At 51.8% G+C, this 27951-nt stretch overlaps 11 protein-coding genes across 11 annotated transcripts; 6 read left to right on the top strand and 5 right to left on the bottom strand.

Moving 5' to 3' along the window:
- Positions 1–307: 307 nt before the first annotated feature.
- On the bottom strand, positions 308–2439 carry rpdA (histone deacetylase RPD3; the record flags this gene model as incomplete). The annotated part of the gene is made up of 4 exons (XM_056962380.1): positions 308–1222; positions 1278–1819; positions 1873–2173; positions 2239–2439. 4 exons carry the CDS (start codon positions 2437–2439, stop codon positions 308–310), a joined length of 1959 nt encoding a protein of 652 aa, XP_056827383.1.
- Positions 2440–2981: 542 nt separating this feature from the next.
- On the top strand, positions 2982–4240 carry N7477_000716 (proteasome regulatory particle lid subunit RPN11; the record flags this gene model as incomplete). The annotated part of the gene is made up of 4 exons (XM_056962379.1): positions 2982–3053; positions 3176–3429; positions 3502–4037; positions 4092–4240. 4 exons carry the CDS (start codon positions 2982–2984, stop codon positions 4238–4240), a joined length of 1011 nt encoding a protein of 336 aa, XP_056827382.1.
- A 508-nt stretch (positions 4241–4748) lies between these two features.
- N7477_000715 (uncharacterized protein) lies at positions 4749–5693 on the bottom strand (the record flags this gene model as incomplete). Its single annotated transcript, XM_056962378.1, has 1 exon — positions 4749–5693. One exon carries the CDS (start codon positions 5691–5693, stop codon positions 4749–4751), a length of 945 nt encoding a protein of 314 aa, XP_056827381.1.
- A 452-nt stretch (positions 5694–6145) lies between these two features.
- Positions 6146–7800, top strand: N7477_000714 (protein translocase subunit TIM50; the record flags this gene model as incomplete). The annotated part of the gene is made up of 3 exons (XM_056962377.1): positions 6146–6391; positions 6447–7154; positions 7210–7800. The coding sequence occupies 3 exons, from the start codon at positions 6146–6148 to the stop codon at positions 7798–7800; spliced, it is 1545 nt and encodes a 514-aa protein (XP_056827380.1).
- Positions 7801–8221: 421 nt separating this feature from the next.
- N7477_000713 (putative C6 transcription factor) lies at positions 8222–10481 on the bottom strand (the record flags this gene model as incomplete). Its single annotated transcript, XM_056962376.1, has 4 exons — positions 8222–8640; positions 8693–8828; positions 8888–9269; positions 9322–10481. Coding segments are annotated over 4 exons (2097 nt in total), but the record flags the coding sequence as incomplete, so codon positions are not given.
- Positions 10482–10880: 399 nt separating this feature from the next.
- On the top strand, positions 10881–13702 carry N7477_000712 (F-box domain protein; the record flags this gene model as incomplete). Its single annotated transcript, XM_056962375.1, has 2 exons — positions 10881–10939; positions 11011–13702. The coding sequence occupies 2 exons, from the start codon at positions 10881–10883 to the stop codon at positions 13700–13702; spliced, it is 2751 nt and encodes a 916-aa protein (XP_056827378.1).
- Positions 13703–14241: 539 nt separating this feature from the next.
- N7477_000711 (uncharacterized protein) lies at positions 14242–16739 on the bottom strand (the record flags this gene model as incomplete). The annotated part of the gene is made up of 5 exons (XM_056962374.1): positions 14242–14313; positions 14366–14458; positions 14520–14614; positions 14664–16187; positions 16238–16739. 5 exons carry the CDS (start codon positions 16737–16739, stop codon positions 14242–14244), a joined length of 2286 nt encoding a protein of 761 aa, XP_056827377.1.
- Positions 16740–18893: 2154 nt separating this feature from the next.
- Positions 18894–21387, top strand: N7477_000710 (putative C6 transcription factor (Leu3); the record flags this gene model as incomplete). The annotated part of the gene is made up of 6 exons (XM_056962373.1): positions 18894–19082; positions 19179–19627; positions 19695–20132; positions 20181–20446; positions 20500–21030; positions 21080–21387. 6 exons carry the CDS (start codon positions 18894–18896, stop codon positions 21385–21387), a joined length of 2181 nt encoding a protein of 726 aa, XP_056827376.1.
- Positions 21388–21941: 554 nt separating this feature from the next.
- N7477_000709 (cytochrome P450) lies at positions 21942–24125 on the top strand (the record flags this gene model as incomplete). Its single annotated transcript, XM_056962372.1, has 10 exons — positions 21942–22094; positions 22165–22401; positions 22453–22633; positions 22683–22860; positions 22920–23091; positions 23154–23285; positions 23338–23512; positions 23566–23610; positions 23668–23860; positions 23960–24125. The coding sequence occupies 10 exons, from the start codon at positions 21942–21944 to the stop codon at positions 24123–24125; spliced, it is 1632 nt and encodes a 543-aa protein (XP_056827375.1).
- Positions 24126–24348: 223 nt separating this feature from the next.
- N7477_000708 (uncharacterized protein) lies at positions 24349–24807 on the top strand (the record flags this gene model as incomplete). The annotated part of the gene is made up of 1 exon (XM_056962371.1): positions 24349–24807. One exon carries the CDS (start codon positions 24349–24351, stop codon positions 24805–24807), a length of 459 nt encoding a protein of 152 aa, XP_056827374.1.
- Positions 24808–25251: 444 nt separating this feature from the next.
- Positions 25252–27874, bottom strand: N7477_000707 (uncharacterized protein; the record flags this gene model as incomplete). Its single annotated transcript, XM_056962370.1, has 2 exons — positions 25252–26592; positions 26639–27874. Coding segments are annotated over 2 exons (2577 nt in total), but the record flags the coding sequence as incomplete, so codon positions are not given.
- Positions 27875–27951: the final 77 nt, after the last annotated feature.

Below are 27951 nucleotides of genomic sequence, written 5' to 3'. Positions count from 1 at the left end.
GATAACCAAAGGAAAAGAGATAGAGATGAGCTAGGCAAAACCTAACATCATTTCCAACCGACAAAGATCAACTCCGAGATGATGTCGGAAGCAATCTCCAAGGACTACCTAAGTACATTTGATTCAAAGACATGGGACTAAATGAATTTCAACCTGTGAAACAACCATTCCTCCCGTGTCCACCATTGAGAGAGACGGGACGCCCAACCTCATCAAAGAAGATGCAAGCATGCTGCAAACCGATAACACCTTTCTGCCCATATCCCATTGCGCCAGATCCGATATTGCTGTCTTGAGTGATTGCTGATTAATCCTCCTTCTTGGGTTCGACATATTCAGTCGTGGCAGCCTTAGCCACCTCCAAGTCAGCAGCGGAGGCAGCCTCCTGAGCTGAGGCTTCAGGTCCATTCTCTGCAGATGCAGATGACTCCTTTGGAGGGGATTGAGCGCGAAGAGGGGACAGAGGGGCCTTGTATGCGTCATCCGTAACAGGCAAAATTTCAGGCTTCTTTTCCTGTGCCTCATTCGTACGCTCAGACTGTTCTGGAGCAGACGTGGGGGCAGCATCTTCCATAGCAGTGTCTTCATCGTGTGCCAAGGGCGAGGGTTGCTGAGAAACTGCAGCAGAGACACCATTGCTCTCACCCTCCACAACCATTCGATCAGTATCAGTGACAGGGGTGTCCTGGCCTTGCGAGGTCGCACCAGCAGCAGACACATCGGGGTCCGTTCGGGGGGCATCGGTCATCTTTGTATCCAAAGCGCTATCAATATCACCGTCGCCGACAGATGAAGCCTCTAGCGGGGTTGCCATGCCGCTATCCAAACCAGAGTCCCCAGGGTCAAGATTTCGGTAGTTAGTGATGTTGCGGCGGCGCATAGCACCCGGCTGACGACGCACACCATTGGCAGCGGCTTCTTCCTCGTCCTCGCTCTCGCTGAGCTCTCCAGGCTTCTCCACGTATTGATCGAAGCGACGTTGAGTAAATCGCTTATCTTTGTTCTCATCTTCGTCGAGATCATCAAGAACATCGTCAGCGTCGTCATCCATGCCGTCCAAGAGCGGATTGCGTGGTACGTCAGTCATCTGGACCGAGGGGGCAAATGATGTGCGTTTGAGGTTCTCGACAACTTGGCTACGAATCTTGTCCAAGTAATCTTTTGTGTTCGCATTGTCCATGTTTGAAGGACGGACATCAAGCTCATAGTCCGGAGCGAAATACTATCAACCCCTGTTAGCATGCGGCTTTTTGTAGACGATATTGAGATGAACTCACCTCGTAATAGTCATTGTAAGGAAGTTCAGAATCCAGATTATCACCGACGAGAATACCGGTTTCGTAGGCCCAAGTACGGGCGACATTGCGCATGGTGTAACCACCGCCACCGAGGATCAGGGTGGGCAGATCAAAGCTCTTAATGAAGTTGACGCAGTTGGCGTGGCCGCGCATACTCAGATTGAAACAACCCAAACGATCACCAGACAGACTGTCACCACCACACTGCAGGACCACGGCTTCTGGGCGGTACCATTCCATGACGCTCTTGATCACCGGCTCGAAGATACTCTTGTAGGAGACATCGTTGATACCATCGCGCAGGGGAAAATTGACGGCATAGTACTTGCCGGAGCCGACACCGATATCGCGCAATTCACCAGTACCGGGAAAGTATTCGCCGTACTTGTGGAAGGAGACGGTCATGACGCGATCGGTTGTGTAAAAGGCCTCCTCAACACCATCACCGTGATGAACGTCAATATCGACGTAAAGCACCCTTTGCTTGAATCGCAGAAGCTCAAGAATTCCGAGAACAATATCTGGGAAGGATTAGTTTTTGGATCTTCATTTGAGCAAAGGGATTGCATTTTACCGTTCACGTAGCAAAAGCCACTAGCTTCGCTCTTCTTCGCGTGATGCAGACCACCAGCCCAGTTGACAGCGACGTCGCATTTGTTACGGTTCAAGCGCGCTGCGCCCTCCATACTACCACCGGCACTGATTCCGCAGAATTCAAATAGACCATCGAATACCGGGCAGTCGTCACCCACGTTGTATCGGCTTTGCTCTTTAGAGAAATGGTCCATGTTATCGGGAGTCACCTTGGACAGGAAGTCGATATATTCGTCGGTGTGGAATTGTGTCATTTCGTATTTTGAGGCTGGTTTCGCGCGCTGTTCGTTTTGCGCATTAGCAAATAACCTTGGATATCAACTGGAACGAAGAATGCAGAACTGACATAAATCTCCATCTTCTTGTAGAGGCCATAGTTCATGACCAGACTGTGGGTCATGCGAATGCGATGCGGCTTCATGGGGTGGCCGGAGACATAAGCATAGTTACCCACGTCGGAGTCGTAGAAGTAGGCGACCTTCTTCTTGCTGTCACCAGGATTGACCCCATTGGAGAGGGGCTCGCCAGCAGTCATACCACTCGTCATTGTGAGGGAAAATTGGTCGAGTACGGCGAGGTGATTGTAGACGTTGATCAGAACGAAGTGGAGGAGAGCAAGTATGCGGGTTAGGAGTCAATGGGATGTAGAGATATCGTGACGCGGTCGATATATATCCACCAGGGTACCAGGTACCTCCGTCAGGAAGGCGAATCGGGAATCAAGCTCGAGAGCAGGCTAGAAACGACTTGCTCATGCTGCTATGAACTTGCACGGGAGAGGCTTGGAGAGAATCGATCGCCGCGTGGGAAGGAGCCATAATCGGCAGAAAATTCAGACCGCCTTCGTCAGTCGAGCTTCCCGGGGCCTGACTCTCTCGCTGAGCAACTCACCAATCTTCCACGTCTACTGTACTCCTTATCAGACTGTTTGATTCACTTTTCTGTGATACTTGACTTGATTGAGCTTACATCAAAAGCTGTGACAAGTTCTCTCTCGGAGAGACAAATCGATCCCTTGGAAGCTTCCAGCCAGGAAGCTATCACTTTAATCTTGCCTCATCACAGTTCATTCTATTGCATCTAGCAACTATGGATCGACTTAACCGGATGCTGCAGGCCGCTCAGGGTATGGGCATGGGCGCAGGCTCTGGCCCTGGTGGTGTAAGTAGTCCTAGGGCGTTTTCAATCTCGCTATGTGTCTTCCGCAGCTGTTGTGCTTATTTATAAGCTGGACGTGAACATCACATTGATGTTATCCTCAAGACTAATAGCGCATTCTATAGGATACTGCCAATCTAATTGATAACTCCGAAACCGTTCACATTTCTTCCCTGGCTCTGTTGAAGATGTTGCGACACGGCCGCGCCGGTGTGCCCATGGAGGTCATGGGTCTGATGTTAGGTGAATTCGTCGATGAGTACACAGTGCGCGTGACGGATGTTTTTGCCATGCCTCAAAGTGGTACCGGCGTTAGTGTCGAGGCTGTCGACCCTGTGTTCCAGACCAAGATGATGGAGATGCTTCGGCAAACAGGACGGTAAGCCTTCACTTTTGGCAAAGCGCAGGCTAGAGATCACGGGCTAATCATACTATTTTCACTTGCTCTCAGGCCAGAGACCGTTGTCGGATGGTACCACTCTCACCCTGGCTTCGGTTGCTGGCTGTCTTCCGTCGATATCAACACTCAGCAATCTTTCGAGCAGTTGACACCCCGTGCCGTTGCCGTCGTCGTCGACCCGATTCAGTCAGTGAAGGGCAAGGTCGTCATTGATGCTTTCCGTCTCATCCAGCCCCAGACCGTTGTCATGGGCCAGGAGCCTCGTCAAACAACGTCCAACTTGGGTCACCTGAACAAGCCCTCCATCCAGGCTCTAATTCACGGTCTGAACCGCCACTACTATAGCATTGGGATTGCATACCGGAAGACAGGCCTTGAGGAGAACATGCTCATGAATCTGCACAAGCATGTGTGGACCGAGGCTCTGCAGATGAATGACTTCCACGAGGAGGGCCAGCACAACGTGGATCAAATGAAGCAGCTCGTCACCCTTGCCGAGGGCTATGAAAAGCGGGTGAAGGAGGAGACTGAGCTGAGCAAGGAGCAGCTGAAAACACGATATGTGGGCAAGGTGGATCCCAAGAAGCGTATGTCTTTTCTACCAATCAAATTGCAACATAGATGCTAACATGATCATACAGACATCGAGGACGTCAGCCAGCAATTGATCGAGGACAACATCGTTGCCGTTTCGAGGCAGATGATTGACAAGGAAGCTTCGGTAGCCCGGCAATCGAGTTCCAAGGAGGGAGCCAATGGTGCCTCCATGGAGGTCGACGAGGAGCTTTGAATTTAGAAGGTCCATGAATCCACAGAAACGCTCTAAATACAAAGCCTTGTTTGTTCTCGACCTCAATATAGTCGATCCAACACCCAGAAATGGCCCAAAGGCAAAAGAATCCCCCTCATACCACCAGTGGCTCACTACCCTTTCCCAAGCTACAGTTGCAAGTAGGACGTACTTATTTTTCATTCCCGTAGTGTTAAAGACACAACGAAGCAATGCGTACAGTATTTCGGGCTCAGGAAGTACGCTTATCATGACGGCATTATAATGCTGTCATGCTTGTTGAAGGCTTGATACGGACAAGTCGAAGTTGAGAAGTGGTAAAATAGTTCTAACTTCAGCGCTATGTTTCTGATTTTAGCATAATCTACTTTTGGATTGATTTTCGAGTGCTATTGGGGGTGGAACTGATGAATGGTACTTTGAGTCTCTATCCAAGTGTTCTATGGTAGTCTTATACATTCAAAATAGGCAACGCCACGCAATGTATGTTCAAAAATCATATCATATCTCATATTGACTGTACCGCAATTTCCGGTGAGTCTAATGTTTCGATCCTGGCCGCCTCCAGCGTGTTGGCCAACGTATCAATCGCGGTATCAAGCCGGTCGTGCACGGGCTCCGGGCTCTTGGGGTGGAGCGCATTGATTCCAGCATCTGGAGCAGCATCTGTGAAGTCGTTGTATGGGATGTAATCATCTTCTTGTCCGTCGTACCATCCACGCTCTGGACCCCAACAGACCTTTTTTTGTGCTGCCCTAGTTTCTTGTAGTAGCCTGCTCATCAAAGACCCGCCCTTCAACACCGAGGGATAACCATCGAATTCGACCTGAACAAGGGCTGGAAGTCGCTCTAGAATCTCCTTCAATAGTCGTCCGGCAAATATGGTATAATATTCTTTGGAGATGCGGAAGCCCTCGAAGGAAGGCTGCGACGGATCACACTCCACGAAGATCTTGAGCGTGTGCAAGTATGTCATATCGTGCAGTCCCAAGCCCTGGTTTACGGCCCACGACTTTGGTGGTGCCGTCCAGCTATTTCCCAAAATCAATTCAATCGTCGAAACGGAGGACCGGTAGCGACGGGGTATGGCGCGGACGGTTGGCATGCGCTGAAAATCTTGTACAGGAAAGAGCCGGAATATCTGGCTTGAATAAAAGAAGTGACTGGCTTCATCGTGGATACGATGCGAAGTTAGGAACAGCGCAACTCGGTGGGATGTCGGTGCCACAGGCTTTTTCTTCTTCGCGGAGGAGCCCACAGAGCCGGCCTTGTTTTGCAATGCGCTTTTTCTTGTCGGTGTAAAGAGGACGAAATGATAGACGCGCAGTCGGATCTCAGACGGTAAATCGAGGAACCGAAAAGACTTTCGCACAGGTTGGGGTGCGGGTTCGGGGACGTAGTCCGTCTCATCGTAGAAATCGGAGAATGGCGCCTTTTTCTTGCCTTTGGCCATGTTTGAAAGGAAATAGCGATCTATAAAAGAAAGACACGGGATATAGGGACAAGAGTCATAATTGAATTAGAGGGCGAGCATGATGCGTGGTCGCGTCAACATCTAGAGAAAAAGGAAAAGAAATGTGTCCCACAAACGGAGCCGCAGCATCAATGGAAGCCTTCGCAGCGGCTCTTGGAAGTGGGATAGAAGTAAACCTCAGTAGTCTCCCCAGCTATTTCAACCCGACAGACATGTAAGAGGTTTGCAAGGTCAAATTATCGCTGGGTGTAAACTTTTTCAACTTGAGGAGGGAAAGAGAAAAGAGGAAGGCGAAACTTGCACGCCGAGGATATGTACATCTATCACGTGATGATCGCGCGCTCCGACTTTTTTGCGGGAAACTCGACCTGCGCCGAGGACTTCAGCTACACGGAGTGCACGGTTTCAATCCCACGCTTCACCCTATCGTCATGCTGAGTCGTGCTGTCCTGCCTCTCACGAGGCCTAATGTACTTGCCTCTACAGTCCGCGTGGGTTCCCTGTCTGCCCAGCGACCCCGTTGGTACGCCAAAGGCAAGGACAATGCCCCGTACAAGCTCCCGGAGCACTTGCAGAAGAACAGGGCTGCCGAAGATCCCAAGCAGAGCCAGCATGCATCGGAACAGCCCGAGTTTGATACCACGGCCAAGCCTGAGACCGAAGCCTCCGAGCCTACTGTGAGATACAACCTGTCATCTAGTCTTGGAACATCTCGTCTGACCATTCTTTCAGCCCGGGCCGGAACATATCCCCAACAAACCCCTCCCAGACCTGACTCAAGGTATTCCATCGACATTGTTCGCCGAGCTTGAAGGCCGGAAGCAAGTCGGAGGAAAGCTGAACCTCACCGAGGACCCTACACAAACCGATGACTATAGCGAGGCCGGCCACGGTGGTGACATCCCCAAGGGAGGATACGAGACATCCTTGGATCGCCGTAAGGCTCGCATGGCAAACATCATGTATGCCGTGATGCTGGCCGCCGGTGTCGCCGGTGTCGGTTACCTCGGTCGCAACTGGGAGACAGAGGAGGAGGAGCGCATGCACCCGGAGCAGCCTTCAGGCTGGGGTCTGGGTCTCTGGTATGCCCGTATAAAGGCTCGCATGGGCGATCTCACCAGCTACTATAAAGATCCGGCTTTCCCCAAGCTGCTTCCTGACGAGGACCCCAACATCCGCCAGCCCTACACTCTTGTTCTCAGCCTCGAAGACCTGCTCGTCCACAGCGAGTGGACCCGTGAGCACGGATGGCGTGTGGCCAAGCGCCCCGGTGTCGACTACTTCCTTCGCTACCTCAACCAGTACTACGAGCTTGTCCTTTTCACCAGTGTGCCTAGCATGATGGCCGACCAGGTTCTGCGTAAACTTGACCCCTATCGCATCATCCGCTGGCCCTTGTTCCGCGAGGCTACTCGCTACAAGGATGGAGAGTACATTAAGGTATGTTTCTTCGAACATTCGCGATACAATTGCGTAATCTGATTTATTCTACTAGGATCTTGCCTACCTGAACCGTGACCTGTCCAAGGTTATCCTCATCGATACCAAAGAGGAGCACGCCCGCCTGCAGCCCGAGAACGCTGTCATTCTGGATAAGTGGACCGGTGACCCTAAGGACAAGACCCTTGTTGCCCTCATCCCCTTCCTGGAGTATATGGCTGGTATGGGCGTTGAGGACGTTCGTCCCGTCCTGAAGTCCTTCGAGGGCACCGCCATTCCCGAGGAGTTCGCTAAGCGAGAGAAGGCCATGCGCGAGCGCTTCGAGAAGGAGCTTGCCGAGGAGAAGAAGAAGAAGCCCTCTGTCTCCATGGGCAGCTTGGCCAGTGCCCTCGGCCTGAAGTCAGGCAGCACCTTGAGCGGCGAGCCTTCAGCCTCTGAGGGTTTAGCTCAGGGCAAGATGCTCTGGGACCAGATCCGCGAGCGTGGCCAGAAGAACTACGAGCTGATCGAGCGGGAGATCCGCGAGAATGGTGAGAAGTGGCTTGCTGAGATGGCTGCTGAAGAGGAGAAGGCCCGCCAAGAGCAGATGGCAAGCATGAAGGGCTCATTTACCAGCGTGTTTGGTGCTGGTGGTAAGCAGCAATAAATTGGCTTCGCCAGAACCTGACTTTCGCAAGCTGAACGAGCTCTTATCTTCGATCTTGCTTTCGAAAATCTCCCTACTCATCATTCCTGGGATTTACGTTATGTCATTTACGGGCAAGGGGTGAGGCATTAGATGGTTTATTATTCCCTGGGTTCGTTCTGAGCATTTTTGGAATGACTGTAAAATAGCGTTTGGTGTCCGTCTTTCTCGTTGTTTTCTTGATTCTCAATGTACAAAAATTTGATCAAATGCTTTAATATGAGACTCGAAGGTTGAAATATCTGCATGAAAGGGTTCGTGAAGACCCTGGGTATACATATTGTCACGGCGCGGGACCATATCTAACGTACACGCCTCCTCCCTGTGGACAAAAGGAAAGAGCATAAGGAATCAAGATTTGTTGAATAATCAGAAAAACTCTTTAAGTCAAGTTGACATCCTGGAAAACGGAGGCATCCCAGATACCCGTCATGTCGAATGGGAAGCCGTCCATCGTGCCGAACGTATTAGAAATAGACATCATGTCGTCGACGATGTCGTTATTGGTTTGGGTCTCTGGCAGGGAGATCGCAGCTGGATTGACCAGTCCGTTGTCCGCCATTGCAAAGGCCATTGTCTGATCAAGGGCGGCGCTGGTGCCGGGAAGTCGGTGCATGATTCGCTCGCAGTGGTCCAGGCACATGTCAGCGACATCCCAGTCTTCTTCCTCGCGTACTCGGCGCAGTACTGTGCGCAGGGTCTCCACATTGGAAAGGCAAGACCGGGCGACGTCCGTGTCGTCGGTCTCAAGAGCGGACCGCACAAGGAGCGTGGCAGTTGACGTGAGATGGAACGCGCTGTCTATGGAAATCGTTAGATTGACGATAGAATTTTGAAGCACTTCTCAACGTACAAGGTAGCCAGAATTCCTTGAAATGCTCCTTCCGCAGAGAGGAGATGAAACGAACAATCTCCTCTGCGGATCTGCGGCACTCTGTCTGGAAGTAACGACGTGCTTCGGGATTGTCGGCCTCAGCATTGTTGACCTCCTGAGATTGGTCTATTAGCGAACTCCCATATAAGGTCTCCATAAGAAAAAGTTTCTTACATTCAGTTCCACTCGGCTGACAAGCATTTTGACAGCCAGGAAGGCAAGCTGTAAGCTGCTTGACGCATAGACTTGTTCGCCACGGTGGGGGACTGGTGTTCTCAACCAGTCCGGAAGGGAATCCTCCCACAGGTCCAGATCCGTACGGATCTGCCTCAGCTTCTTGGAGCTCTCGCGTGCCAGCTTTGCCTGCAGACCATATACCAATGGTAGCAATTCGCCCAAAATCTCGGTGAGTTTGCACAAAAAGATATGACAATGGGCTGCTCGCACGCGCTCGGTAGTTCGAAGATTCGGGGGACAAAGTCCATCGACTGTAGGGAGAGGAACATCGTACTGGGTTTTGGCGATTTGAGGTGGCACGCCGTGACCGAAGCTTCCCCTGTGCAATACGTTAGTGTTCTATAGAATTTCTTGTCGCGGAAGTGTCATACCAGCGATCATGAATTACAACTCCCCACCAAAGACGAATTCGTTGGTTCTTTTCTTGCTCTGAAAGCTTCCACAGACTCGGATCACGGTTCAGACCAAGGCAATTGGCCAAAGATAGCATGCGACCACAGCTGATGGCGTTTCCTGTCATAGAGAAGATAGGTCGTCCGGTTAGATCAATGAGCGCAGCGCTAATCGTTGACAGACCGGGCGCAGAGAATTCCTCGTGCAACGCAGCCACAGTCATGTTGACTGCATATCGAACGTCAGGCTTCGGGTGACAGGCAAGTTTTGGAGTGTGTTTCCAATAAACCAGAGACATCGAATACACCTGACACAATAGCGCCGCGGGAGGATCCTCCAATGCTTCAGTGATATATGAGTCCCAGAATTGCTCGCCATCGAAGATAGGAAATGCGACATTGAATCTGTCGATAAAGAGTCGAACCAAGTCGTGTTTAAAAGGGCCAAGTATTTGCTCCAAAATCTCCTTCTGGTTTTCACCTGGCGGGACGCCCTGGCGCATACCTTTCCTCCGCCGAGAGATGGTAGTGTAGAGCACGGGCTTTCTGGGATCGCTCGAGTAGATGTTGTACGGGTGGCTTTTGGGCTCTTCTGATAGACTGGAGCGCTCTGGAGGCATATGTTTCTCAATGACCTGCGCATCTTCCGCAACCATCGGTCCAACGATGAGCACCGACTCATTATGAGGATCGTCATATTCCTTGCGCCGCGAGTCACTTTCTCGGCGACCAGACGAGGAGGCTGTTCCATGGGGACTGGGACCATTTGTGGGCGGACGCGAGTCGGGACTTCGCTTGCGCTTCTGCCCCGACACCTGCTCGGGCTTAACCGGCTGCGCTCCCGACCAAGGCGTGGGTTCGGTTGTGATCAAGACCGAGGCGTCAGCATTGGCTTCCTCCTGGTAATGGCAGTCGGCCCCTTGTACGCGACACAGGAGGCAAGATTGACCGGGTATGTCGACGGTGCATCGGGATTTGCGCTTGCGACAGAGATCGCATGCGCGAACCTTGTGAGATCTATAGGGCCGCGTTCCGGCGTTGAACCCGGGCGAGGGCAACTTGGAAGTCGAGTTGACCTGGAGGGTTGCAGGGACATGATGTGCAACCCAATTGAAGGTACCAGAAATGATGGGGGGACAGTCTGGGAAAAAGTTCCCGGGGACTTTTTCGGAGTCGGCCGATCAGAGTTGAGGCGAGTGAGGGGTACGACCCGGCCGAATGCGACAGGCGAGGGCTATCGAGGGGGGAGGGCGAGGCTCACAACCGTGGATTATGGAGACGGGACCATGATTGTTCTCAGATCAACCCGTATAGTTCATCATGAGTCCAGTTGAGAATGTGAAAATCGAGCTCCATGCACTGCCGATAAGAACCAAAAAGTGACTTGAGGCTAAACTCCATGCGGGGAGATGCTGACTCACGTGCTCCACCTATTCATAGGGTGCAGATCGATCGACGCGACGGCGTGAAGGTTGACACAGCCTTCTGGCATCATTCGTGGTGCCTGTCCCAATCCATGTCGGGTGTCTCTGGTGATCATGGAGGATGCCTCGACACAGGCGCCCTTCCATCGGCTGCCCCCGAATGTCATCGAGCTGTGCGTTCCCTCATTATCCTGGGCTGCTAGGCTTCAGAGCTTCTAGGCTGGCGTGTTCTGACTCCGTCTAGCATTCTTTATCTCGCCGATGCCAATGCCTTTGCATCACTAGCTCTGTTGAACAGGCAATGGAGGCGAGTATCAGAGTCCCCGTCTCTCTATGCTTACCATCTGGCCCATTGTCCGTCCTTCGCGTGGACAAGAGGGGTTATCCCTATCCCCGGGGAGGCAGATAGTCTGCCAGACCTCAAGCGCCAATTCCTTGCAAAAGCCAGGCAGAATGCATTCGACGTATTTATGCGGCCGCGACAGACCCTGGTGCGGCTAATCTCAAGCTCTATGAGTTCATCTACTGCCTTCCCGCAGGGAGAAGTGTTTCGCTTTGCCTTCTCGACTAACGGCCGGTTGGTACTTTGCATAAGCTCTTCCAGGATTATCGTTCTGGACGTGGCTATGGATTATGTAACTGTAAAACATGAATTTCAGACCCGTCGTCGACCTATGGGTGCTACGATCCAGGACGATGGCTCCCTTTTGGCGGTTTTGTCTTCCACGCACCGAGTCAATGTTTATCGGCTCAACAGCGACGAGGCGAAACATATTCAAACAATCACTTTGAACGATGCCCCACGCGACTTGACATTCTCTCCGACTGGGGGTGTGCTAGCTTTATCCTTTGAAGACTCTATTGAAGTTCATGCTATCGGAGAGGAGACCCTGTCAACCGAACGTCGCGCAGCACGTTGCCCACGTGTCGATGCACTCTCTTTCTCGTCAGATGGGTCGACGCTGCTTGGATCACCCCTTGATTATGCAGAGGACGGCACAGTCGCCATTACGGCCCCATTTTATACGGAATCTGGGACTGACGCTTCGCCGCGAGAGGTCCAGAGGCGTATGTGGACAACGCAAATCCTATTTCCCGAAATAGCCCAAAAATTCACGCACGCTTGCTTGATCGAAAACCATGATGAAATGGACGATAATTGGATCATAGGATATGACATTCAGCTTGCGGCATTCAGAACAATAAGAATCAACAACATAAATTCGGGTTGCGTGTATTTTGCCAGCCCGTTTCTTCCAGAAGAGACACGCGAAAGATTACCCACCATGCTTCCCACAATTGACGAGACTGGAGAAGTTGTTGCATTCGGATTTCAAGATTCAAAAATTTGGGTATATGGGGTTCCGGGGCGTTTAGATGCAAGTCAGACAAACGTCACTCCCGGCTCACAAGCAATAACTGGCACTCAAATTGGCGGCAACCACCACTACGAAGGGCAAAGAGCGGTTCGAGATAACCTGGCTCAGCTCGATAAAATTGTTCAGCAACCCAAGATTCTCGTTCGCGGGCGCCAGGTCACCGAGATGCATGGAATCACCACCATTCGTTGGGTTAGGCCATTCCAAGTACCCAGCGCAAGGCGGAGACTTGTTGCGGTGGCTCCTGGTGGTGTACGCCCGCAGGCCTTTGGCGATGAGGATGTCCCTGTCGATGGCGGAAGGCTTTTACTCCTGGACTTTGAAAGGTGGACTATGCATGGCAATGACATCGAGCTTGATATTGAAGTTGGCGAAACAGCTGCAAAAACACTTACGGAACCGGATTCTTCCTTGGACACAGAGGTCGAGCTGGAGAGAAGGAGAACTCGCCTGCGTCGTCCTGATACCGAGTCGTCGCTTGCTCATTGGCCATCAATGCCTCCTTCTAGAGGGGCCCAGCGCTCTACGAGCCAGGCACAAATACCACTCCATCGTCACAATAGCATTTTAGCTCCCATCTCTGGAGAGCCGACAAGCAATGACGTTGTCGACATTCCATATGACAATACGCAGCCTCGTTCCCAAGAGACGCTTCACCGCGCTGCCACCGCTACAGCTTCCATACGGGGGCGCTACGAAGCTCAATATCGCAATGCCCCTGGTCACCGTCAAACACCTCATGAAAGCGATGCAGATAACTGGGTGCCACCACCGCCGCCTTACTCAAAGGACCCGGACGCACCATTGCCAGAGCATCTGCAGCAGACACTTCTTCCTGGCGTTCCTGGAGCTCCTGAAATACCCAGGGATGCCGCAGCTTCTACCCCAATCCAAAGGGCTCAAACCACTGTAGCAGGACCAACTTCAGAAGACCACCCTCGGCCTCAATCGGCCATCCTTCAAAGACTGGGCACTATTGCCGGTGCCAGGCTTGCTGGGAGAAAAAGAAGGGGCTCCACAAGCTCCCCCAGGGACCCAACCCAAGAACAAGGCAATCTCCTAGGAACGAACGCACCCCCGGTTCCTCATCTCCCCCAGCGAGCCATCGCTGCGAATGGCTCCGCCTCAGTGAACCAATGGCCTCAACGTCCACACACAGCCACAACACCAACTGTCTCCGGCGCCACAGGCCACAACCCATCAGTCCAACCGTTGCCCACCCTAGCTGTTCACCCAGCCGAAGATCAGGCCCAGAATGCCGTAATGGCAATGCCATCCCTAGGAGCAACCATGCTTGGTGAAGCCTATCTACCATACTCAGTCTCATCCCCAAATCTCTTGCACATCCCCGAGCCATACGGCAACGCTTTGGACGTTGCCGACAATGACGACGACATCCCCGCAAGGCAAAGGTCTTTCCGTCGGCGGGTCTCGACGGAGCCAACCAGTTTACCCCCATCAGAGAATGAGGAATGGCGGAGACGCATTGAAGATTGGAATGAACGTACCATTCAGGAGCGAAGTCGGACAAGAAGAAGCAAATGCATTGTCATGTAGCGTTCGCACGCATCGCCATCGGGCAACTATACCCTCGTTAAATTGAATTCGAATTCCTTGATACATCCATATACCAATAGACCCAATCTGTGAAAATCATCATCAAATGAAAGCCATCTTCTTGAGATTGAGGTTGTTGCGTAAATTCTCCATACGAGGTCCAGACGCAATCTGAAGAGCCTCGCAGCGTAGACTAGATAGCAGGGAAGAATTGTCTTAGACCAAGATTAGTCTGCTCTATCCAGGCAGCGTATGTACTACCCCGATGAGTAGATTGAAAATGCCCTGATGGGGGATTGCTTCCGCGATCGCCTTCCTCTTCTTGAACCTCGCTCTCTCTTCATTCTTTACGTCAATTTCCCTTTCCATCCCCTCATTGCCCTGATCCACGAGACACGGTAACTTTTAAGGTTTGATTGTTCAAAATTCATTGAGGAAGTGAGACAAATTCTATGAGAAGAGGCTTGTAATGCAGGTTAGAAAGCAAATGGTATCAATATCCAGCAACAACAAACTAAAGAGCTAAGATGAGCAAAGATTCAAGCTATGACAGCAGCCTCAGAAGTATATAAGTATGACCTCTGTGGAGATTCAGCAACCACCACCACCACCTAGGAGAATTAGTCAATGCCAATCTTGAAGAAGTTGAAGAAGTAGACTTACCACCGCATCCACCACCTCCGCCGCCGCCGCAACCACCTCCACCTCCACCACCGCCACATCCTCCTCCTCCTCCGCCTCCGCCGCATGCTCCGCCTATGAAGAGTCAGTAATGGCCTTTCAGGAACAAATGATATGAAATGATCACACGACGTACCACTAGCACAAGCAGCAGATCCAATACCACCACATGACCCAGCAGCAACACCCCCACCACAAGTCCCAGAACAGCAATTTCCAACACCACCGGCACTAACGTTCATACATGCTGGATTACAAGCATAAGACCCGCCACTAATACCCGGATCACACATATATGGGGCATAATACGGGACAATAACAGGGTATCCCCAGACATACGGCGCATAGTACATCGGCTCATACCCGCCATCTTTGGCGGATTTAGCATCACCACGAGCCCGGCCGCGCTTTGCAGCGCGGCGAGCGGCCTTCTCGTAGTTTTGATGGAGACGAATCCTCTGGAGATGGCCCACGCGGGGATCTTGAGTGGCCCGGCTGGTCGGACGAACGGCGTTGTGAGCCGAAATATGCGGGTTTCGTTCCGGGTCGGAGGAAATATCCGCGCGATCGTGTAGGGAGTCTGCGTTATTGCGTGCCCGCGATGAAGACCCAATACTGAATAGACGGTCGTAAATGTCTGGGGCGCGTGTGGCTTCGCAGTACCAGCATGTGCATTCGCTGTAGATACCACCGTCGGTGGCACGGCGGTACATCTTGCTCGTCCATTCGAACCCTTCGGAGAGCTTGTTTTCGTCCACTTTGTCGTCGTGATCGATGAACTGGCGGTGGCCATGGTATGTCCCCATGGTGGTGTAGTTGTAGTAGTTTCGTGGCTGGAGTTGGTGGGTGTGCCAGGCGAGGTCAACGTCCAGGGTTGGGACGGCCATCTTCGTTGGATTCTGGAGCATAATATCCATGAAGACCTTGTACTTTTTGATGAGCCGTTCGCTAGTCTCCATGACGGTTGGTGAGTGCAACCAGTCAATGTTATCCATCTTCTGGACGAAGGTTCCTTGACGAATCACCGCGCCAACCAGGTCGAGGGCGAAGGGGCTACTGTTATCCCAGTAGTGAGACATCATGCGTCGGAAGTGTACTCTTTCGCCTTGGAGAAGGCCTCGGCCTCGACCGTTGATTTTTAGGAGGACCTTTCTATCGCGAAGCTTGACCTCCATTTGAGAGCGGAGATCATCGATGCTCTTGCACCGATCCAGACGAGGGTCAGTGAATGCAAGCATATCCCGATCAATGGCTGCGAGTAGTCGACTGGGAAAGATCATGTTGTTCCAGACTAGTGTATTCCGACCGGGTTTCGGGCCCTCTGGAATACCATCGAGATTGTAAATCGACCCAGGCATCGGTTGATCCAACTGTGAGAGGTTCAAGACGTCTTGATAGAACTTGGCCACCTTTAGTCGGTCGTGATTGATGACAAGGTTGCAATGTTGGCACTTTGCTTCAAAAGAGGCATCAGCGTAGCCTATATTCTCTTTGAATGCTTCTTGAAGTGATTCTCCGATCCCTCCTTCCGTCCAAAGCACGGTATTGGGCTTTTTACAGCGGGGACATTCAAGCTCCTTGCCAGGCGGATCGAGTAGATTGTCCCACTTCAGCTTGACTTGTTTCTCGAAAGTTTGCTGACTTGATTCGGAGGTCTTATACTCCAGCGTCCGATCGTCGATGCAGTTGTTCATTATTTCGAAAGGGAATCCTGTCCTCCAGGTACTCATCCTACCATATCGAATGCAGTCCTCGAGAAAGTCTCGAGGGTTGAGCATGTGAGAATGCCATACCATCAAAATATCTACATTCTCAATCAGCTGTGATCGTCATGCAATGGTGCTTTCGACTGACCGATTGGGGGCATATTATTCTGAGACCACACGACCTGCGTGGGGGACTCGATAATGGTCTCATACTCGCGATTCTCCAGATCATCTATAGTAACGTGGGGACGCGAGCGGGGCAAGCAGCTAAACCACCACTTAGTATACCGTTCCACTGCGCGCGCCGTGTACACAGCCCAACGCTTCTCGCGAATACGAGCGTTTGCCTCATTTGATGAAGTGGGGAAGCGCTCGGCCTCGACATCGAAGAGACCAAACAGGCCATCGTTATTTGAGATGGAATCTCGCAAGTCTGCTAGGACGGCCAGGAGCTTCAAGTGCGCGACGCACTGATCAGCAGATACGGGGTTGTTGATGGTACGGGTCCCTCCGAGGTTCAGTGGAGGCACAGCAAGCACTGTCTCATCGGCCTGATTATACGAAGGCGGCCGCTTAGTAGATTTCTCGGTGACCACAGCGCCATCGATCTTGGAGGCCTCTTTGGACTTTGTCCCCGTGGAAACACCCATCGTTGTGTGAAGTGAAAGCCAAGTTCAAGTCCGGTGTGTCTTCAGATTGAGGGGCAGTGAGCGTTGACAACACTAGATAATCCTGGGCCACCCCGACCACTTTATACGTGACGTCGGTAAAGACAGTGCTGATGTGGTCGCAAATGGGGGCCAACCACGGTCCTGTCAGATCAGCAGATCTAAACGAGACCCTGCCGGGAGTCGAGTGCCCTGGCGGGCGTAGATACACCAATAGTCAGCCTAGGGTGGCCAGCTTGGTATGCCCCGGCATGAACCAGGAAACACGGAGTGCGCCTAGCTCAGCCTTGCGCGTGGATCAAGCTTCCAGAATGATATCTCCCCATTTTCCGGAACGAGTCAAGTGGCCACAAGCAACTCCCCGCGACTGGGCAAGATCCATGGATCGGCGGACATGGGATTATTATTAATTCGATCTCGGGCGCAAACTGCCCGTGCACTGCCTCGATGTATAGCCTCGCCCCCAAAAACATCCATTGCGGTACCGGGAACCATGACATCATCCATACCATTTCACTCGTTCTCGCTATTATGCAACAATCAAGCACACCTGCATCCTTTTCGTTTCAAAGGCCGACTAATGCGTTCATTCAAATGCACCTGAAAAGGGGCGATAACTATACTCTGTCAGCTCGTAGTTTGAGTTGCTCGAAAGAAGATATGGAAGACAAACAAAATACAAAGAGGTCTAAGTAAATGCGTATGGAATAGGCATATCAGGGGTAGTCTTAGAAAAACTTAACAGGCCAAAGCGCTTGAGCGCATTTACATTAACTTCATGGTCACGATGATAAAAAATCCTCGGACGTGAATTGATTCTCTTGTAGACTGGTGTTGATCTTCACAATTGCTACATAACTTGACCTTGAGGAGTTCTAATTTTGACAATCATGGTAACGGAAAGGATAGACCTCGTGGCCGGCATCAGAATCTACAAATGAACATACTGTTCTCTATTTGAGATCTCTTTCGTGGAACCAATCTCCAGAAGACAAGTGCTTGCAAAGGCGGTCGAGGCTAAATTCGAGCATGATGAGCTTCAGCCAATAAGGCTTATATTTCCTTTGTAAAGGCCAGAATAAGCTCCGTGTCAACCTCAACATCTCGAAAATCAAGTGTCAAGCCGTTAGCTTGTATCGCGTGAAGTCAGGCCTAGTGCGTCGTTGCCGGCACTCAAGCTCTCTGACATAGGAGGATTTTGCTTTTATTTTTTCAGGTGGTTCTGCGCGGTATTGTATGATGTATTCTCGACACTGGGTAGTTGCTCGCTATATTTCAGAGCAAAGTCTACATTGGAAGTTGTATCAATAAATGTTCACGTGCTTTGGACCTGAAGCAAAATGATAAGTAGGTACCTGCTTTTGTATGCCCCACACGGCTGGCAATGTCGAGCGAGAACCTTGGAACAGGTCTCGACTTCGATGAGCTCATCGATCTTCCACTATTTAATTGGAGTTACCCGCCGTCCGTTGTGGATCATCGACGTAGCAGAAGCATGATGCATGAGCTACCGCAATACTGTAACTCCTGGCAGACTAGGAATTGGGGGGGTTTGAGACTGAACTAATTAATTCTTGATATATGCTCTCCTACATACGCTCTGTTATCTATGAGAGCGAGATAAAAAATCCCACGGGAATCCGTGGTGCAAAAAGTCTGCCGGGGAGCAAGAGCACAAGTCCGGCAGCCACATTAGCGCCGGGTCATTCGGTGTTTGATGGTAATACTCCACTGTGCACGAACAGGCATCACCTATCTGCTGACTAAGTGATGTGCACCTAGTAAAACTTGTAACCCAGTGTGTCACGTGACCTCCAGATGCGGGGACCGGCTGACTCACCGGCGCAACTGAATACCATTTGGGAACCTTGTCCTGCGAACTTGACTCGTGGAGCAAAATTGAATTGATTTGCCTAAGAAGATAGCGTCTATTGCGCCTGAGCGCCTATTAGTCTACAGCCGGAGCAATTTCCTGCCCACTGTTAAGATTTTCAGCCCCGGAATCATCCTTCCGCCCACATCAACGTCATCAGCCTGGCGCCTCTCGCACGATCACACGGAATTGGAGCGTCCCAGACTCCAACTTTAGCACGAAGCACCAAGGACGATAATGCGCCAGTCGCCATAAGGCCCGTGATGGCGGGGATTAATCATGCATCTGTCGCCATGTCCGCTTCCGACGTGCAGGGTCGCAAACGCAATGTGACCATTGCCGGCATGGACAGCTCTCCGGGAAGTATAGATGATATGGACGAGAACGACTCGCGCGATGATAAGAGAAGACAGCCTGTCAAGCGCGCTTGCAATGAATGTCGGCAGCAGAAGGTGAGTCCCGCCTCGCGTGGCATGCATTCCGCAAGTGGCGATACTAGCGGCCACATGCCTTGACTAACGCCCATGCTAAATTCAACCTCCTTGCAGCTTCGATGCGATGTTGTTCAGGACCCTTGGTCTGATTGTTCCCGGTGTCGGCGGCTTAAACTCGACTGCAAGATCGAATCTAATTTTAAGCGGGTGGGAAAGCGCAGCCGCAATGCGGAGATGGAGCGAGAGATTATCGAATTGAGGAAGCAGATTGCCTCTGGTGGCTCTGTCCCAACAGTACACCAGCAGCAACAGCACGCTTCACCAGGGCAGTTGACGCCTAAGCAGGAATCTAGCCAGGTCAGCCCCGCAGGCATTTACCAGACCCAGACTCCATCCGCCTTGTCTACAGACCAATACATGGGCTCCCAGGAGGCGGTTGCATCCCTCCTGGACCTTCGTTCAGGATACGACAGCTCCAACTACTTGAGAAATGGTGGCACCCAGATCAAGCGCATCGAAGATGTCATGGTCGTACCAGAGAAAGCCAGTGAATTGTTCAACCTGTAAGCCTCCAAGTTGTGCAAGAACCTTGAGCAACCTCCGGGCCATCGGTTTAACACGTCCATACAGATTTTTCACATATTATCACCCGTTCCTCCCCTTCCTCGATCGTCAAAAATCCGCCGACGATTACTTTAACACTTCTCCCTTGCTTTTCTGGACCATTATCAGTGTTGGCGCTAGACGCTACCAGAGTGACACCGGTCTACTCACCTCGCTAGCGGGACCTGTCACTCGCCTCGTCTGGAGTACACTAGCCGATATCCCTCAAAGCTACCATGTGGTGAAAGCACTGTGTCTGCTGTGCTCTTGGCCATTCCCTACCAGCAGCACGTCCACCGACCCAACATTCATGCTCTGCGGAATGATGGTGCAGGTTGCTATGCAGCTTGGTCTTCATCGACCATCTCACAGCCAGGACTTCAGCAAATTCCGTGTAGAGCTCATCGAGGAGGAACTAAGGGACAAAGTGCGGACCTGGGCCATTTGTAACATTGTTGCGCAACGGTACGCTGCCTCGTTCTAGTCGAAAAGAGCTATCCTGACACTCTCTAGGGTTTCCACTGGTTATGGCCAACCACCTTCTAGCCTCTATGACTGGACATTGTCTGGGGAGTCATCAGATGTTAACTTCAAGCTACCTGGGGACATCAAACCCCGATTAGAGATCGAAAACTTTTGCGACAAGATCACCAGATCACTCTACTCCAACCGACGGGACCCTGTCGGGTTGAGCAGCGATCAAGAACGATTGACAATGATTTCATTTCTTTCGCGAGATTTTGATGAGCTTGAAGAGCATTTCAAGTCACAAAATGACTGTAAGACTATAGTTCTTTTTGCGGATCATGGTTTGGTACTAACAAGACATCAGGCATCACCGATTTATACCTTCGCGCGGCCAACCTTCACTTGCATCTGTCAGCATTCTTTGATGATCCTTCAGCAAAAGACTACCGCGGACGTCTTCTTTCCCTCTATGTGGCGACTACATCTTTCCTCGAGGTCGCCATGAATCTTGAAACCGAAGTTGGGCCTGTCCTCTCGTACACGCCCTACTATGTCTACCAGATGATGGTTGCAGCGGGCTGCACTCTTCTCAAACTAAGTAAGAGCTTCTTCAGCAACCATATTGACATGGATTACACCAAGACTTTGTTCAATCGGACCATCTGGGCTATTCGTGGAGTATCCGTCTCGAACAATGACCTGCCGGAGCGTCTGGCTGAGGTACTGGCTCAGATGTGGAGACTGGGAGTCACCTCGAAGCAGTCAGCCACAAGCAATGCCGATGTAGATGACTCGCTGAGGCTCAAGGTTCGCTGTCGCATGAGTATGTCTCTCCTCTTCGACTCCGTCTGGCGATGGCGAGAGGACGCACGAACGAAGGGACGAAACATCGAAGGTCAGTCCCTCATACGCTTGATTACTTTGGTCATACTCACCCTGTTTAGCCTACCTCAAGAACCCGACGAATCCAGATTCAACAGCCGACTCATCTGTTGGCTCATCCGTGGCCCCTCCACGCACATCATCATCCACACCCGGCATTGCCGGTGGCGATCCAAGTCTGGCTCCGACCCCGATACTGCCAAACCTTGGTGTTGGAGCAGCACCAAGCAATGGAGCCGGCGGGCTCCCAAGCGGATTCATTGAGCCGAATTACGAAGTGTTTGATCCGCTCAACTGGCTTCTCGACGGCCTCGTCGACTTGCCATATTCATATTCAACCATGAGCGGGATGGAGACACAGATCGCATAGGTCACCCACCGTTCTCTTTTACCTGGCGTTTTTGTTTCTACTCGGGTATGATATGCTTGTACGATTATACCACGCGATTCTCAATCGCTGATACCTTTATGGGGGATTTGTTCTAGGCGGTCTAGCTTTTTTTTTTTTGACGAGTTTCCTCATACGAATTTCAGATTTTTCTCAAGTCGTGGTCCAACACGACCCTGTCATTGCTGTTCCATTACTAGTCCGATCGACCATGTAGCCGCATGTACTACCAGGGTTGGGCATCCCAGCCACTGCACTCGAAATCACATATACAATCCCCGTGATCAGTGCCACAGGTGCTGTTTGATTTCATTACGTTTGGCTGCGAGAGGAGTCGGCAGTGATCACCGAATGTACCTTGAGCCCAGTGGCTCGATAAGGCCCCGCCGTATAATACTTTTCTTTCTTCTCCTTCGATCTGCCCGTCGGACGCCCGTTTCAACCTTGAGACGTGCATAATTGCGCATGATCAATTATCGTCAACTCAAAATCTCTTCACTCATTCTCCTTTGTCGACTCATCGGGTCCGGAGTAAGATGGACGAGATGATCTCAATGCCGATCTATTGGCCTGACGGTCTCGGTATCACCTCACGACTGGGACCGATGGCAATACTCCTTGCTGTGTCTCTGATCTTTGCTCTGATGACAGTACTGGCTTCGATCATTACATCAAAGCACCTTGCTAATGTTGGTCCACATATCTCTGATCGGATGAAAGCGATGAAGCCGAGACAACATGGCTAATACGAACTTATAGAAACGGATTCCGTTCGCAACAGGGAGCTGCCTGCTTTCCATCCTGTACCAGCAATACCAATTCGTGGCTAATGGTCCCGAGCTGATCAAGAGGGGATATTCCCAGTTCTCCGATGGCTTGTTCGAGATCCCACGCACTTTCCGCTTCGGACAGATCATCCTCTGCAAGCCGGAGCTGATCGAGGAGCTAAAGAACACCAGGAGTACAGTTACCTCTCCCGAGCCATGGATTGACCAGGTGATTATCACCCTGACTCAACTGTCAAGAGTAGACTGACTGGGTTAATAGTTGCTGCAGATATCCCATGTCATGCCAGGATATTTCCCAAAGGGAGGCGGCTGGCCTGCCATTGCCAGAACAACACCGGGCCTTATTCGCGGGACGGTTTACAAGCAATTGGACCAGTATGAGCCCTCGATGAATGACGCTATTCTTTCTCAGCTGGACCTCCTTGAGTTCAAGAACGGCGGTAAATTTATTCATTTAGGTCATGTGGACATGATATTGACAAGTGGCAGAATGCATGGTCAACTGCTTCGATTTCGCATACTCGGTGGTTGCCCGTAGTGGAAGCTTTGCCATGGTTGGCTCACGACTCTCCCAAGACGAGGAATATCTCAAAGCTGTCAAAGATCATATTCTGGGAATGATTGTGACGACTCGAGTCCAGTTCCTGATACCAGATTGCCTCAAGAGGTATGCTGGGCTATGTACACCTCCGTCGCCAAGTCCCATTTATTGACAACTTTGGACAGATATGTCGGCGGCTTCGTCAGTCGATTGATCTCGCTGGGCACACGATGGAATATGCACACTTCGCGCAAAATCCTGCTAAAGCATTTCGACGCACGCGCTGCAGAGTACCGCAATGAGATAAACGGTGGCGATAATATGAATCAGGCCAATCCCGAACAGACGCACAAGCCAGTACATTTTGCCTTTTTTCTTTTTTTCATATTATATTAAGATGACAGCTATAAGCTCCCCAGATTGACGATTTCCAGGTCGAGATATTCCGCTGGCTCTACGAAAGCTCAGTTCTCCGCCAACGATGGACCTACTCCGAAGTAATCGGAGAAATGCTCCTTCTACAATTTGCGTTCATCTATACAACTGCCTACGTGAATACTTTCAATCTACGGAGTAGGAAATGCACAGCTCACATATAAGCAGGGTCTCTACGGCGCATTGGCCGAGCTAGCGCAGCATCCACAGTACATCCAGCCTCTCCGCGAAGAAATTGAAAGCGTCCTCGCCGCATGGGGAGCGACCGTCACTGGTTGCGATCGAATGATTCTGCTCGACTCTTTCATGAAAGAGTGTCAGCGCCTGCATCCACCTGCAGCCAGTGTGTCCATCTGACCAGTGTCCTGGGACAAGGCCATAGCTGATTGGTAGCAGTATCTGCTCACCGAGTCTGTATTTCTGAGCTGAAGCTCTCCAACGGTAGTCTTGAACCATTTTCACACCGCAAGATTGGATTCAGCTGACAGGTCGGCACAGGCATCGTGCTTAAACCAGGAACGCACGTCGGGGTCCCAAGCGGGCGGATCCAGCGCTCTCCTTCCAGCTATGAACACCCTGAAACCTTCGATGGATTCCGATTCGCAAAGCGCGCTGCAGCGGGTGCTTCAAACACGCGGCTAGTTGACCTGAGCCCCGATTATCTCGTCTTCGGGATGGGAGTGCATGCCTGGTAAGTCTAGTTCGAGTTTGATCGGAATCTCATTGGCTCTCTCTTGACTCTTTCAATCTCGGCCGAGTAATCATCGGCTGACTCGCTCTATTTGCGTAGTCCGGGTCGATGGATGGCAAGTGCGCTCATGAAACTCGTCTTTGCTCATATCTTGCTGCATTTCGATGTCCTGCCTGGTTCGGCGGGGCCATTGACGGGGTCGCTTTCCTTCGAGGAATTCTATGTACCTAATTTCGGGTTGAGGATACGCCTGCGACAGAAGTGAGCGTGTGCAGCGACTGAGAAGAAGGATTCTTCAGTCACAGTCACAGAACGGGGGTTTACCTAAGGCTAAATGCTATTCAGCAATTCTACAGTTCAATAACCCGGACTCCATAGTTACTATGAGGATGGGCCAAAGTGGGCCTGATAAGCGATAAGACATCAATACCTCCCAAGCACCGAGATCTCTCCTTCCATTCATCTTCATACCTTACTGCATATTCACCATGCCCTTCCGGCCACTCCTGATCCCGGAAAAACGCGCGCTGCTACCTCCAAGCTCAGGGTCCAGCCGCAAACCGGTGGCCAAAGTGCTGAACCCGAGCGCGGTCCCTGCTGAGACACGCATAAGACCGTCAGCTCAAGACGCCGCAAATGCCTCAGGGATCGAAGAGGAAGAGGAATACGAAAAGAAATACAAGTGCACAGAATATGCCTTTGCGGTTCCTCCGCAGCCCTTCCTCGATCCGCCTGTGTGGGAGGCGATGTTGAAACGAAAGGAACAGGCCGTGTCGAGGCAGAATGAGGGCACCAGTCAGGGAGGCGTACAGAGCGGAAGTGAGACAACCGAGCAGAGGAGGCGTAGGCTTGAGCAAGAGGCCGAATACGGGTCTATGGCCATCAGGGGCAGATCGAGTGTTCCCCGTGGGAGAGCACGGGGGAGGGGAGGGAGGAGGAAATATTGAATGCTTGCCTACATGATGCATATACGAGACCTACGGGCTGCTTGGCGTTCAATTTGGGCCGCGCAATGAATCCAGGCTGTGGGGTTTAAGCACATGTATGTAGCATGTCTTATATCGAAGCTATATATTCGGAACATTTCATGTTGTAAAGAAGCAAATGCAAAGTGTCCAACGCATTAGACCTCATCTTTATGGTACATCTCAGGAGCCTAGGAAAGGCATTTCACATAAATCATCGATTCGTCATGGTTGGTTCGTAAATTTCGTAGATGTCGTTTTCGAGGGAAAAAAACCCATATAAAGGAAAATTCAGGAAAATAAGCAAAGGCAAAAACCAAAAAAAAAAAAAAGACGTTCACTCCCAGATGCATCGTAAAAGGTATCTGGTGATTTGGAACATGTCCAGTCAGGGTTTTGAACATATCGGAGCATGAAACGTAGCTTTCAGCGCACAACCTCATTGGTGGCGCTGGACGCCACGTAGACTGGGAAGCCGATGATCTGCTTGAGGTTCTCGCGGCGTGCGGCTTGTTTTCTCTCGTCGCGTCGTTGGCGAATGCGTCGCAGGCGGGCTCGCGTGTTGCGCAACGACATTGATCGAAGACGTCGTCCCCATTGGGAAAGCGCGTGGTAGCGAGTTGGGTACAATGGAGAGCCGGTACGGACTAGGCTGGCGTGGCTGGCATGGAAGAGTCGTCTCATCTCGGGGCTGCGTCGCGCAAGAGCAGCCGGTCCTTCAATGATGACACGGTGCTGAGGCAAACCGAGTGAATTGTTGACTACCATTGAGTTGTCTCGTTTCAACGGGCTCTGGCGACCTGATCGGTCTTTGATGGGAGACCCGCGCCCATCTTCCCAGAACCCACGCGGGCGCCAGAACGGATGAAGACGACTGTCCATGTCCACGCCAGCCGTCCTGTTCTTCGCTGATCGCACTGAAAGAGACCGGACAAGCGTGTTGAAGGAATCCGATCGGGGTCGCGCAGCCCAGGTTCGACGAACGGAACCCCAACGACCAGGCGCTCGGCCATCGTCATTTTGGCGAACGACCGCGTGTTCTTCCTGTGTTGGAATCGGTGGGAGGGGTTTGCCGATGGGAGGCTTGGGAGGAGGGCGGGGATTCTTCAACGGAGAATCTACCAGCATGAGTGCTGTTCCAATCGGCGCAACTGGCGTTTGCGGGAACGCTTCGCGATCGGAGATACCATCCTGGAACACTCGAACGGTTTGTAGTTCACCCGGCACCCGCTGGTCAACCAGAAGGAGGGATCGATTGTTGTGTGGGAATAAGCTGACAGCCTTAGCTTCATGAATTTCCACTGGTCCAGGCGAAGAGGACGGTATTGACCACTGCGTGTAAGGCAAAGAGGGAGGCCGCAAAGTCGCAACATCCTCCGAGGAAGTCACGACCAGGCCTGGCAATCTAGGCGGCTCCAAGAGTCCTGACGAGTGAACACCCAAGATATTGTGGCGGGGAGGTGAGACAGGTTGCTGGTCGCGACGCTTCTGCAACTCTAGATCCATGGCCAAAGTGTGGCTTCGCAAACTTTCGGACGTAAGGGACGCGGTACGAGAGTTGGTGCGGCTCGTCGGTGCAGAAAGCGACGAGCTACGAGAAGGAATAACAGGACGGCCTAAAAAGCGGCCCCTCGAGCTTGACACGCGGGAACTTGCAGGCACAGAGTCAGACATGGCTCGCTGCCTTTGTTGTAGAGCATCTGCAGGGCTCTTTGAGTTCACCAGAGGTCGCTGATTAGAGCCTTTGCGAATTCTGTCGGGAAGACACTTGGCTGTTGGGTCCTGATTTGAGGGATGATATCCTTTCGGGTACAACCACGACGGGGATTCTGGTCACGCATGGTGGAGGCGCACTGCTGGCTGTTTTGACCGAGAAAGAGACATCGGATGAGATGCTGCGTCGATCGTTTTCGGAGATGCGAGCAGCTTTGTGGACTAGACGACGCTGGGAATCGGTATGAGAGGTGGTAGACGTGCGCTCAGATTTTGTGATGGGAGAGCTCGCTGAGCGCAGAGAGTTTCTCTTCTCCGTGTGTCGCAAACATCGCTGGGCTTGTCTTGGAGAGTCGATAATCATGGCTTCGACGGTGGATGTCGAAGATAGGCCTGACAACCGACGAGAGTCAGGGTCTTCATCCACCCCTGAAGGAGGGTCGTAGGAGGACGGCCATCCAATATCTTCACGAAACTGCTCCATTGACGGTGTGATTGCCAGTCCCGGGGTAGTTTGAACACGGTCCCGTAAGCTCTTTTCACGCATCAACGAGGCATTCAAATGTTGCACGTCCAGCGTCTCATTATCCGTTGCCTGTTTCTGACCAGGTCGATTACGCGTCTCCGAGCCTTTCCGCTTTCCGGCCAGTGGTGTCGGAGACCCATCGCCCTTGGGGGAAGTCCATTCTCCATCGAAGGATTCGAAGCCTGTTTCATATTCTGTTTCGCTGTGAGGCTGGGAAATCTGCGGCGATTCTTTCGTGTATGTAAGTTTCGCGCGGACCCCGTTTGATAGAGTTCGCCTAGAAGAGAGCACCCTTGGTCTGATCTTCTTTGATGCGATCGATGATGAACGGCCCAGCGTTTCCATATCACCATCAGAGGAGACACTTTCGCAGGCGGTCTGAAAAGACTCAGCGCGAGACGAGGAGGATAGGTGTACGAAATTGTTGAGAGTCGGTCGCTTGGCAGAATTCGCGCGAGGTGGCGTGACATCGGGCGTTGGAGGTTTTGAGGGTCGTCGAGGTGTCAACATGCCTGCAGTCAGGCTCTCAGAGAGAGAGTCGGCCTTGCGCGGCGTGCGGTCGTTCTCTATGCCTTCTTGCTGGTTCGCTCCGGGCGGGGTCAATGGAGGAACGGGCGCCGCAGTGACAGTGCGATGATGATCCGGGGAGACCGGTTGGACAGCGTCCACGCTGGGAACTGCGATGCCCCTCCGCGGCAGTGCCTTGTGGGACCTGAAAAGCGGTCGACCCGTTGAATCCACCGATGCGTCCATCATTTCCTCTCCGGGCACGATGACAGGTACCAGATCGTGATGAATTTGACCAGCGCACTACTGGAAAAGGATGCGACTACGGCAAGGTAGATTTCTTTCATGACAAGACTGGTGTTAGATGGCGAGAGTTGAGG

The sequence above is a fragment of the Penicillium maclennaniae genome (genome assembly GCF_028827695.1).
Source record: "Penicillium maclennaniae strain IBT 15551 chromosome Unknown utg000001l:1.0-3280838.0:1.0-3283122.0, whole genome shotgun sequence".
Taxonomy (NCBI): domain Eukaryota; kingdom Fungi; phylum Ascomycota; class Eurotiomycetes; order Eurotiales; family Aspergillaceae; genus Penicillium; species Penicillium maclennaniae.
This window is presented reverse-complemented; position numbering and strand designations above follow the sequence as displayed.